The 12,928-nt window shown below is 40.1% G+C and overlaps 1 protein-coding gene across 1 annotated transcript; it reads left to right on the top strand.

Annotated features, from left to right (window-relative positions):
• The first annotated feature begins 458 nt into the window (after window positions 1–458).
• lpcat2 (lysophosphatidylcholine acyltransferase 2) lies at window positions 459–12,105 on the top strand. Its single transcript, XM_051380272.1, has 14 exons — window positions 459–773; window positions 1,190–1,332; window positions 3,386–3,603; window positions 4,014–4,126; window positions 4,410–4,470; window positions 4,962–5,020; window positions 6,350–6,384; window positions 6,588–6,642; window positions 7,036–7,118; window positions 8,353–8,478; window positions 8,915–9,068; window positions 9,717–9,815; window positions 10,504–10,645; window positions 10,819–12,105. Exons 1-14 carry the CDS (start codon window positions 663–665, stop codon window positions 10,995–10,997), a joined length of 1,578 nt encoding a protein of 525 aa, XP_051236232.1. The 5' UTR covers window positions 459–662; the 3' UTR covers window positions 10,998–12,105.
• The last annotated feature ends 823 nt before the right edge of the window (window positions 12,106–12,928 follow it).

Raw genomic sequence — 12,928 nt, 5'->3', positions numbered from 1 at the left:
GCAGACATGACTTCCTTTTTTAGGGCAGGACCAGATGAGATTCTGTGAGGAAACTGCGCCATCTTGTGGACATTTATGAGAGCTCGTAAACATATTTGTTCACGTATGTGTTAATACGTTATTATTCCCTTAAATCGTTGCCAATTCGCTACTTGTGTATTACTTCTAATATCTTTGGGCTTGTGTTCATAACAGATTGATCAAATCACGGCTGCATTAATCAGCATTTTCACAAAGCACATTGCAACGGTCCCCGACAGCACCGTCTCCAGCCCTCTCTCTCACCTGATCCGTTTCAACATTTAACAGAAATAAGTCTAAATGAGTAATAACATAATGCAAACATCCGTAACGCGGGTTCTCGGAGTGTATAAACGGGTGCAGGCATTAGGAACACACCGATCGGATTCGAACCGTGCAGCGGTACCCGCGTTGGAGGCGGAGCTTTGGAAAACGCTGGTCCGGTTCCGCTCTCGCTCGCACGCACGATCGCTCGCTCGTGTCCGCGCTCACCCGTCTGATCTGATCGTCTGATACTGGCCTGGAGGGGGGTGGGGGTGAGAGAAACGAGAGAGCTGGGTCCCCCCGTTGAGGAAGTGAGATGATAACATAACGGCGCCTCGACTAAACCATTTGCCTGTTTCTTCCTCCACTGGACTGCAATGCCGCCACAGCGAGTGTTCGCCCTGCCGAGGCAACAATCCCTGCTCCTGCCCGCCGTCATCAACCCGTTCGTCCAAGACACCAAACTGACCACAGCCGCTATCGTTAAAGTGAGTATGGCGTTTAAGCTCAGTGGTCATGTACTGGCAAGCTTTTGAAGAATATAGTCATCGCTTTGTGGGGAAACACATAAACAGTGTTTCATCTGATGTGTGAGATTACACACGTACTCACACACACACACACACACACACACTCACACTCACACACTCACAGGCTGCGGTGTAACCAGGGCCTGTAATCTTCTCCAACGAGGCTTTGACAATCGGCTTGTAAAGCCTCGTTATGTGCAGCACAAACAATAAGAGCCGTTGTGTGCTTTCTAGAAAGCTGTCCAGTGAGGTGGATTTTCATACTCGTGCAGATTTCTGCTCTCAACCACTAATGGCTGTGGTAGTCTCTGACAGCAGTCCTTCCTTCATGATGTGTAGGGCCTGTGTAACTGTGTATGTCCTTCTCCATGCAGTGCGTCCTCCTGGGAATCTTTCTGGTCCCCGTTCGCGCCATCCTCCTGTCCCTGGTTCTTATGGTGACATGGCCCGTGGCTGTCATAATAACCTTCAAGCATCCCCTGAAAGGAGCTGTGGAACCGATGACAGGCTGGAGACGGTAATTAGGATACTAACACCATCCCACTGCAACACAAGTCTTCCACTGGAGCCACCCGCACCTCCCAGCCACCAGAGCTGCCTCAAGACTGGCCTCAAAAAGCCATGGCCTTTTAGATATGAGACTCACTTAATCACTTATAACACTTAAAGCACTTAAAATGTAATAGTTGCACAATACAGCTGCTTTATTGACATCAGTTTGGGTTAAATGTGCAGAAAATTCTCTTTTTTTTTTAACTTGCCTAAGTAAATTGCACTTTGCCTAATGCACAGCTTGCTTCACAGGCCCAGAAACCTGCTTGGACATTGTGTTTCACCTTCTTCTACCAGTGCATTGTTGTACATTTTCTGTGCTTGCAAAGCAACCGCATAGACAAACATTGTGACTATTATTTTGCCCCCCATGTCTACAAAGAGGGAGTAGGCTATTAACACCTCTCTTTCACATCCTATTCAGTGCATATGAACACAGCTTTTGGTGAAGGAATACATATACTTGCACTAAAACAGTGAGTTATGCTAAAGCAAGAAGTAGCAGAAGCTGTGTGTTTCCTGGGTTCATAAACTGAACAGTAAAACACAGCGAAGGCAGCATATTCTCAAAATAATAGTTCCTGACATTGCTTGAAGAATGTGCAGCTGCTTGCACTACTGCCGAATCATACTTCTGTAGATGGTATCTGCACCACAAGCATTACTCAAGATAAGTTCCCCTCAGTTCTCAGAAAGGAGAGAGCCGAGTAGTATTAGTGGGGTTTAATAAAAGGAACTGGAAAAAGTGATTTCTCTCTTTAAATAGTCAAACCAATGTTTCATCATCTAATGGTTGTTATGCAAATGAATTAAAAGGGTCATCCAACTGGACAGTGTATATCCACACAGTGTGAATACAGTATGTAATGATCTGTTAGGATTGCAGTAGTTTACCTCTGAGTACCAAACAGGGTGTATTGCAGATAGTAGCTGCAGTTCTACAGCAAACAGAAACAACGGTGTGACCTTAGACCATAGCTTCTTATATGATTATGACCAAACATGGTGTAGGTGACAAAGGAAGCTTATCTTACCTCATTCTATGTTCAGCTATTTATTGCTTTGCTAACAGGCTCAGACATTCTCAGGTTGGTTTCGACAAGGAAGCTAAGGTTTTACTATGAAACTGTGAAAGATTGCTACATAGTCAAATGTCACAATTGGAATTAGTATTTGTTCATTAAGTATCATAAAAACTCCAATAAATGGTGTCTGTGATGCTTAATTGAACCAAATAATGGGCAATAATGTGAAAAAAGACTTGTATTATGAATCCCACTGAGAATCAATGCCTCACTTTGAATAGCAATGTTGTTTTCAACCACTTTCAGGTCACTGATTTTTGTTTGCCAGTCTGTCACCAGCCTTGCTCAAAGTGTGTAAAGACACATTGCACTTCAAAATTGTATGCGCCCTGCCCTCTGCAAAAAAGCAAGAGATATGTTGCTCTGTGCCTCCTGCATATTTATGCAGGCAATATCTTAGCCACAATATCTTAATCAGCCGATTGTATATCAAGGTGATGTTGATGCTTTGTGTTTGTGTAGGAAACTTTCTACTTACGTTGCATTAAGCTTCCGGCCCCACTGAGCAGAAAGATTAATGCAGCTTTAAATATTCATAGCTTGTATACGAGACAAAGGTTTTTAAAAGTTCCATATCGCCATGCATCATTTTGTCACAGTGTCTGTACAGTATCCGATTCGAGACACAGCTCGGCCTCTGTTATGACTTCATACCCTTTTTCTAGATTAAAAGGAAGTAACTGGAATGTTAACAGGAAAGTACAAAATGGTGAAACACGCTTACTAAACCACTGACAATTTCCCCCCCAGTCAATAAAAGCCAACAAAACATGCTGGAGACATATGTAAAATACTTAGACCACATTTTTAACATGGCTGGTGCCAGTGTGAAACAAAGCGGTGCCCTTTTAGATACGCATGTATTTTTTAATTGAACAGAATTTTCCATAATATAAAATTAAATTCAGTGATGAACATTCTGGTCATCTCCAGGTTCATGTGTCGGAGAGTTATGGCTGCCTTGGGGAGGACGTACTACTTCTGCATGGGCTTCAGAGTGGTGGTCAAGGGCAAGCAGGTCGGCAGCAGTGAGGCTCCCATCCTGGCTGTGGCTCCCCACTCCACCTTTTTTGATGGGATTGTGTGCATTGTTGCAGGCTTGCCTTCCACCGTCTCCCGTGTGGAGAACCTGGCTACGCCCATCTTTGGCAGTGAGACACCTTTCATTTGCTTTGTTGCTTCAGTAGAGAAAAGTAGGGGCGTGTGTGGTTGTAGGCGCCATCTTGTCCTCTCAAGCTCCAGTACAGTATGTACGTGTGAAAACGTACAAAAGTGTGAAACGTTTGTGTCGTTTACTTTACATTTTTGTTTATCTTTAACTGTACAAATCACACTTTCCGTGTCCAACGTGACAATTTAATGAAATGGTACTGCCTTATTTAAAGATAATAAAGTCATGCAATTAAACAAGGCCTGTGCATGAAATATTTAGTGAAAAATATGATTTAAAAAATGATTATTTTACTTTTCTTAGTTTATATGTTAATGTGTGTGTGTGTGTGTGTGTGTGTGTGTGTGTGTGTGTGTGTGTGTGTGTGTGTGTGTTGTACTTTCTCTGCAGGGTTTGTGCGCTGCCTACAGCCAGTGCTGGTGTCCAGAAAGGACCCAGACTCCCGGAAGAATACAATCCAAGAGATTGACAGCAGAGCCAAGTCAGGAGGCAAATGGCCACAGGTCTGTCTCAACACAAAAGAATGTCCCTAATATGAACCTGCTAGTAGAATAGCTGCAGAGATACTCGTCAGCTTAGAAAACCCAAGAGCTCATCTCAGGATGTTGGTTTGGTTTCACAGTTTCCTTTGTCACGTTTAGAGTACTTTTTTTTTTTTAATCAGAGGATTAGCTAAAGTGCATCTAATGTTGTCTCAAATATAAAAGCATACCTTGCGTAATTGCATAATAACATAATTGTACAGCATGTGATTTTACCATTTACTAATGATATTTTGTTCCTCAGGTTCTGATTTTTCCAGAGGGAACATGTACAAATCGTTCATGTCTTATCACGTTCAAACAGGGTAAGATGCAAAATCAAAAATGAATGTAAGGCCCCCGGTTAGCTCAGTTGGTAGAGCTGGCAACCCATATACGGAGTTGCTGCGGCAACCCGGGTTCGAATCCTTTTGCTGCGTGTCATCCCCTCCTCTCTTTACCCACCTTTCGTGTCTATCTACAGCTGTCACTATCAAATAAAGCCAATAAAAGGCCAAAAAAAATAAAAATACATTACAATTAACTTTTTACTGATCATTCCATCTATTCCTTAGGGCACATCTAGCATTTTCCCAATCAAGTGCAAAGGCTACACGACAGAACACTTGATGCTACACTGTTCTGTTCATTCACTATGTGATGTTGTGTGCACTGACTTGCTGTCAACTGATGCTGACAAAACTGGTTGTGAGTGTATGGAATGGGAATGTGAGATAACTATTCAGCTTTCATTCATTCATAATGAGAAATAACAGACTCCATGATTTCTTTCATACTGTGTGTTCCCCATCTCTAGGTGCCTTTATCCCAGGGGTCCCTGTGCAGCCTGTGCTTATGAGATATCCCAACAAACTAGTGAGTGATTGTGATTATGGTACAGTATTAATATATTTCACATCACATCGTGAGAGCCTTATTCATACAGGCCACACTGTACTACACTGTTGTTTGTACAGAAGATAAATATATAGAGGCAGAGCCAAAGATGAAATGCATCCTCTTGGGATATTTCCATCCAAGTAAAAGTACATGGATTTATCGGTGAGCGGAATCTTTGCTGACACCCCTTCATGTTGTTTGCCTTTTCTGTTCTTATGAATTTGGCTGGCTGAACTGTCACAGACTGGTACCAACACCTCACTGATACAAAGGACTTAAGATCAATTTTGAACAAGCCTGTGGTGAACTCTGCGTTAGCTTTATGAACAACATGGTAGGAATCATGGACACCTTGCTATAGTTAAAAGTTTGGGTGCAAGATTATGGTAGCTCTTTCACTACAAAGCTCAGTTTATTGGACTGTTATATATAAAAATATTAGTTTTTAATTCTGTTCTGTACTTTCAGCAGTGAGTGACAGATAAATACAGACAAAGGGAAAGCACTTACTGCATACTGCCGTTAGAGACCGAGTACAATTAGATTATTAGCCTGATCAACCACCGTCAGTAATCAATACACACACATTAATAAACCATTAATCAAACCAATAACTATACATAGCAGCTTTCCTGCACTCTCCGGGGAAAATATTACACCAAACTCCTTTAAGAAATATGACCTATTAACAGTTTCTTATGTGTCCATAAAAAACACATTCTAGAAACACAAGATGAAGTGCGTCGTATGTCGAGAGTCTTCTTGCTTAATTTGGCATCAAAATAATCCATCAAGATAAACAGTTTTCTGTATAAACATTACATTGTTTCACCTCAACTCAGCAGCCTCCATTGGTTTGCTGTGCTTAGTGGGAGAAGACCATTAAGATTCAGATCTCTCACTAAAATAAGTGCTGGTTACCGAACTACACACAAACTCATAACTGATCATTATTTGTCCGTCACATGTATGTCTTTTGGTCCGTGGCTTGTCCTGACTAACCCCTTTTCGTGCAAGCATTATTAAGATGAAATCGTTAATGCAGGTGCCTTTTAAATTAATTTGAGATTTATAGATCACAGGTGTGAAAGTTCCAAATGGGCTTCTTAGAACCTGCGTAAACAAGGTTTCTATGCTCAGTACCTTTTATGAATCAAACATGATCACACCATCAGAAATTATCTTAAGACAAAGTTCAAGTGTAAATCTAAGAAGATTTTAATAAATGAGGCTCCTGAATACCATTACATCCCAGTGTTAATGTTTTATGAAGCTTTACGCATTCCCCTATATTTTCTTCTCCAGGATACAGTGTCTTGGACTTGGCAGGGTTTCAGCTCGTAAGTACGCTTTCTACATGTCTGTATCTTGAGAGGTTTCTTATTTTTCACCCGGATGTTTGGTGAAGGTTGTGTCTGCTGCTACTTTTTCTGAAGACAGTAATCACAGTTATAACACTGAAACAGCAACATTATTGCCTAACAACTGTTTGTACTATTGAATCAATATATGTGACCGACTGTCCTGCTTGTATTATGTGCAGGAAGACGCTGCTGCTTCTGACTCTGTGCCAACTGTACACCACTGTAGAGATAGAGGTAACATTCATTTAGTGTGCATCTTTTAGACATTACATAATGCTTTCACAATATTAATAAAAAACTTTGATGATTCATAATTTTTCACCAATGGAAAACCTTTTGTGAATCCCAGTAGCTGTATACAGCATCTTTTTTAAGAGATGATTTGATTTGATTTACCGGTAGTATCAATGCCACCATTGAGTTCTTTTTAAGAAAACTAAGTATGCAACCTTAAGTTGCAGAAATACAGTTGGATTTTATGTTGTACTCCAAGGTACTATATCAGCCTGAGCCCCAGATGTGTTTTCTCCATTACCAGGTTTGGTTTCCATGCAGAGGTTTAGGGGTCTACTTTCTTTTTCATCTAGTTTATGATCTTTTTTTTTCCTGTTTGCTCTGTTTTTTTAGTTTCTGCCGCCACATATCCCCACAGAGGAAGAGAAGAAAACCCCGGCTCTGTTTGCTAGCAGAGTGCGAGAAACTATGGCCCAGTAAGTGTTCATTGGTCTTCATGCAAGAGTAAAGCAAAGTGAAACAGTAAAGCAAAAGTATATATATATATATATATATATATATATATATATATATATATATATGCGTTTACAGTAGGGCTGGGTATTGGAGTATCGAGTAGTATCGAGACTGCGCCTGTCAAACGATACCTGCAATTGGTTCTTTTTCTACCCACTACCCAGATCAAGAAAACAATGACTGTTTCTATGGTTTTGCTTTGTATGGCGGTAAAGCGGGTGCGCCTAGTAGTCTGTGGCGGAGTTCGCTGCTCCGCATTCAAAGATTTTGTGTTGTGACCTATCCACACATGAAATATTCAAATAAGCCATGTGTTTAATCGCCACAACACGCGCTCACTCACAGTTGCTACCACCAGGCTGTCAATCAAGCTCTCAGCGACAGTGAGCTAACGTCCGTTGTTGGACTGAAATTCTGAAAGTGCTCATACTCAGATGTATAGGCTGTGCCTAGGCTGTGCCTATACATCTGAAACAGCTTTATTTTTTTTTACCCTTTATCTATCCAGATAAAAACATTAAGAACAGTTTCTGTATGATGTTTATTAGACCTATGTAATCTGAATTGGAAGGGCACGTTGTCATGAGCTGTATCTTGTATATTTATTATTAGCTATGTGGTATGTGTATGCACCTTTATGTTATCTAGTGGAAAAACATATTCAAATTTAAAACCGGATCATACCAAACAAATATCTGTTTGCGTGTCCGTGTATGCAAAGTGTCCTTTTTGATGTAAAGGAAATGGGCACCCTAACACAGAGCAACCGTCAACTTCAGGTAACATATATATACACACATATAAAATTATTCGTTGTACATATTTGTACATTTATTAAATAAATATTTGAGCACTTTCAAAATGTATTTGTGTAAAAATCTTTTGAATGGGGAGGAGTGGTGACATTTACGAAAAAAAGTATGGAATGAAGTTCTCAGTTGGTATCGGTATCATGTTAAGGGTACTGGTATCGGTACTGGTATCGAACATTTTGAAACGATACCCAGCCCTAGTGTACAGGTAGTAAATACAATATAATTCAACCCACCATTTTTACGGCATTAGAAGTGTACATTGAGTTTGGTGATTGCATTTATTGGAATTTGCCTATGTTCCTGGCCTGCTGCATCCACCTCTTTATAGGCGAGTATTTAAGCAGACCACTGTATAAGCAAACTGTCACTGTGCTTTCAGGGCTTTGGGAGTTCCAGTGACAGACCACACATATGAAGACTGTCGCCTGATGATCTCTGCTGGCGAGCTAACGCTCCCCATGGAGGCTGGCCTGGTTGAGTTCACCAAAATTAGCCGTAAACTCAAGTAAGAACATCTCACTTAAAGGTCAGGTGTGTAGGATTTAGTGGCATCTAGCTGTGTAGCTGCACATTGCAACTTTCACACACTCTCACTACACCCTCCCCTTCCAAGCGCGAAGGAGAAACTATGGTGGCTGCAAAGTGTGCGAAAAACGCGAACGCCCCTATCTAGAGCCAGTGTTGGTTTGTCCCTTCTGGGTTACAGTAGAAACATGGCAGTTCAACGTGGTGGACTCCATGGAAGGCGGTTCTAAGGTAACAAACACAGAACTATTCCCTATATCCAGGTGATTACACACTAATGAAAACATAGTTATAAATATTATGTTCCATTTCTGCCAATAGAGCCTCCTAAATGTTACACACTGGACCTTTAAGTACACTGTTGGCATCACCAAGCAGGGACATTAACAATGACAAATTGTGCCCTGCTCCCTCAGTCTGAAGTGGGACAATGTGAAGAAAGAGCTGGAGGGCTTCGCAACCATGGCCAGCTCTTGTAAAGGAGGACGGATCACTATTGAAGAGTTTGCCAGATTCCTGAAGCTTCCCGTCAACCCCCCCCTCGAGGAGCTGTTTGCGCTGTTTGACAGAGTGAGACTTGTATATCAAATATTCAGATTTTATACAACCAGAGCCTCTTGGACCACTGAATAGCACCCTAATGGATGACAATTAAATACTGAAGTTCCTTTTTGTTGACACACAGCCAGGGTGTGAAAGTAGGTAAGAAAAATGGCCCCGACCCAACCTGCTGGAAACACACTATAATTATAATGGTTGACATCATAATGTGCAACAATCTTAATATTCAATTTACAAAATCATTTATATGTATTACATCACTGCATATTCTATGTACCAATGAAAGTAACATTTGGTCATTATGCTGTGAGGATTTATACAGTCTGGAAGAGGAAACTATGATCAAAGTAGTTTGGCCTCCTTCCCTCTGTCTACCAGAGACTTGACTGGGAAGAGAGGACTTAAAGCATAAAAACATCCAGTTCAATGAGTACCCTTTTCCCTGAGAAAATGTATGCCTCATAATTTTCCTGTCTTATTATATCACCCTTTAAATTCCTCATACTCCTTTTAACATTCAATACTGTTGATGTCAGACAAAACAAGTCAAAAAGTCTATATTTCTAGACCATAAAAGGGTAAAGTGCTGTTCATCAAAATAATGTGTGCTTTGACCGTTGCAAGTATTTTTATTGCTGTCTCTTTGACCCCGTCTAGAACGGAGATGGCACCATTGACTTCAGAGAGTATGTTATTGGCGTGACCATCTTGTGTCGACCAGCTAACACCGAAGACGTTCTTCGAATGGCTTTCCAGGTATGACAGAAATATTCCACACATGAAAACAGCATGAATTCTTCAAGGTGTGTAATCAACACTGCGTCAGAAATGTTCCACATTCGTCATGCTGATTTGTTTGCACTATACATTTCCTGCTGACATGAATTCTTTCAGTTTAACCGTTTAATATTTTTTGGATTGGATTTTATCGCTTTTTGCTTGGTAGACTTAAGCTGTAGTACCATGTGAAGCAAACATTTTTTTTTAGATGTATTAACTAGAACTTGTGACAAATATTGCATGTATAATGTTTGCTTTTTATACAAAATAAAAGTAAATAATACAATTACCATTAAAAAATGCAAGCCGCATGCAGACAAGTGCTAAATTTAAGCTAAATCACCCAGCCCTGCTTTTATTTGATTTTAGAGCACAGCAGACAGTAGCAGCAGTACTGTAGGAAGAACAGAGGCAGCATTCAGAGAGGCTTGGATAATGTCATGTTAACAATGTGTGTCTGTTGTGGAGAGCATGGAGTCATTTTGCTGGCCATAAGGTTAAATGTGGTTCTGAACAAACAGTCCTGGTGTTTATGTAATGTGACTGAAAATGTTATTTTTGTCAAACTAATTTAGCCAAAAAAAACAAATTTTGCACCTTAAATAACTCAAAAAATTGTGCAAAGTGAAATACATTTTGTCTGTTTCTGTCCTCTCTCGTGCAGCTGTTTGATACAGATGAGGATAAGAGAATCACCCGAGAGGAGTTTACTTCTCTGCTGCGCTCAGCTCTGGGTGTGTCGGATCTAAACATGACCAAGCTCTTCAAGGAGATTGATGCTGACGGCTCTGGTTTCATCACCTTCAGTGAGTAGACTCTGCCTTAAGACAAAAACAACATTTCGATCTTTTAACCAGGGCGTTGTGGGAGTATGTGCAGTAGATAAATGGATTTAGTGTTTTATCATCATTATTTTTACTTTCTTTATCCCAAGCTACACTGGATCGTAATGCTTTTCTTTTTGCCTGTGATTCTTCAGGTGAATTTCAAGCCTTTGCCACGACCCACCCGGAGTATGCCAAGCTCTTCACCACCTACCTGGAGCTTCAGAGGTACCAAGCAATCCAGGAGGCGAGGCCAGGTGATCTGGAATTGTCCAGCCAGACCGATTCAGGGGAAAAACAGGAAGACAGTGTCTCTGACAAAAAAGATGACTGAGATCGGGGAAGAACCGATGAGCTCTCCTTGACTGCACCGGAGGACATACACTGTATCTACTGCACTGAGAAGGAATTAGCAAAAGTGTCATCTGCCCTCCAACGACTTTTAGCAAATTCAAGTCATTTGCCACAGCAGAGCCATATTATAGGTTATGTGCTTGCCTTTTTATAGATGATTTTTAGAGTCCTTCTATTTTCAATTTTAGTGCCTTATAGAGATTTTGAAGAACCACTTACCCAAGCCACTGCACAGGAAATGTCTTCTTTTCACTCCTAAAGTGTTTAGTGTGTGTACTTTGGTTATGTGCCCATCAGAAAAAATAAATAAATAAATAAAAAAAAGCTAGTTATAGGATGAAAATATGGCAGAAAACTCATGGGCCCTCAGTGTTTTAACTGTCTAAACCCTTCAATATAATGTTAGTGAGTGTTTTATGATGTACTTGAATACTTTTTTCAGATCGTTGACTGATATTTGACATAGATACATCATTCTCTGAAGCCTGAGTTTACCCCCTTGCTTGGACTTAGATGAAAATAGCTTTGTGTACCTTCTCCTTTGTCTTTGTGGTCCTCTGTAAATGAGTGTAAAAATGGCAAACCAACACCTTTTTAAATATAAGCAAAGAGTCCTCATGCTTCTGTGTTGCAGTATAATTAGTGTACAGTAAGCTTTATTAAGATCTTTCCAATCTGGTAACCCACAGATGTTCTGTATTAAAGCTATGTCTATGAAGAGCATACATGCTGTGCATTACACTTTTTTCCAAGCGCTCAGGGACACAGACGTTGTAAGACGGCTGTATAATTAGCCAGAGGTTTGCTTTGCATGTGTATCCATTTGCATTTCTACTGAAGATTGTTGTTGCTGAGACAGCAGCGTGTCTACACAGTTTTAAGTTTACTAAAGCAAATCAAGCACTGAAAATAGGGCAATTTGTGAGCAAAAAGGCAACAGTGCTTCTTCACAACAGCATATTCCAGCAGGGTATGCTTTCAGACTAACTAGCGGCACTGTTGTTCATGCAAGGTGCATTGCAATTATTTTTTTCTTTTTTGTTAACACTGCAAAGTTTGCTTTTTAAAATAAAACAAGAATACAATTATATCTCTGCCTGTTTCTTTATATTCTCCACTGAGGGAACTTGTAATGACTTTTAGAGACTTTGTTTATTATGAGGCATGGGGCAATGCAGGGTTCATTGCTGTACCTCTGGTTCTTCATATAACCACTAGGTGGCAGCAGTTATCTATTATATTTCCATGTCTGTTTTTGTTCGACTTGTCAGCTCCACTTTGTGTTTTAAATCTTCTGTCATTTTAAATCAACTTCAGGGCTATACAACAATGAGGTTTAAGTTAGAATCAGATTTACTGTGTGGAATTAATGCGTGTGCATGTGTGTAATATTACTTTACCCATAAGATACTGTTTTTGAAAGTTACGGACATAAGTATTCTGCATATATTGAGGTTTTTTTTTTTATGGCCAAACTTAGGGCCATCACTCCAAACACGAAATGCTTTGAACCAAATCATTAACTGTGCAAAGCAAATATTTAAGTCGCAGCAAATGTTACATTAACTCATGAGTGAACTCCCACACTAAAAAAAGTGGAGGCATAATATGAGTGATTCTGTTATAATCTTTATATTTTAATACCAGCAGGATGAACATAAACATTTGAATAAATCTATAGTTTTTCTCTTCAAAGCACAAAACGTCTAAGCAATATCTTAAAGAAAATAACTATGATATATGGCTTATGTGCTATAATGGCTTGATTCGTCTGCATTGCTGCATGGTGTGTGGTCTATTTGGCCTTTCTGTGAACCAATCTGTTTTCATCATGAGGTTTGACAAAAACTGGATCATAAACATTAGATACAGTATTTGTGTGCTAATAGAACATTTTATCTTTACAGAAAC

The sequence above is a fragment of the Dicentrarchus labrax genome, unplaced genomic scaffold (genome assembly GCF_905237075.1).
Source record: "Dicentrarchus labrax unplaced genomic scaffold, dlabrax2021, whole genome shotgun sequence".
Classification (NCBI taxonomy): domain Eukaryota; kingdom Metazoa; phylum Chordata; class Actinopteri; family Moronidae; genus Dicentrarchus; species Dicentrarchus labrax.
Note: the sequence above shows the minus strand (reverse complement) of the source record. Positions and strands in the feature narration are given on the sequence as shown.

Bases quoted from the DNA above. Each gene is read 5' to 3' on its own strand.
- lpcat2 (XM_051380272.1), top strand. From the start codon at position 663: ATGCCGCCACAGCGAGTGTTCGCCCTGCCGAGGCAACAATCCCTGCTC. The intron at 6,643-7,035 runs GTAACATTCATT...CTGTTTTTTTAG, and splicing joins ACACCACTGTAGAGATAGAG to TTTCTGCCGCCACATATCCC. The intron at 9,069-9,716 runs GTGAGACTTGTA...GACCCCGTCTAG, and splicing joins TGTTTGCGCTGTTTGACAGA to AACGGAGATGGCACCATTGA.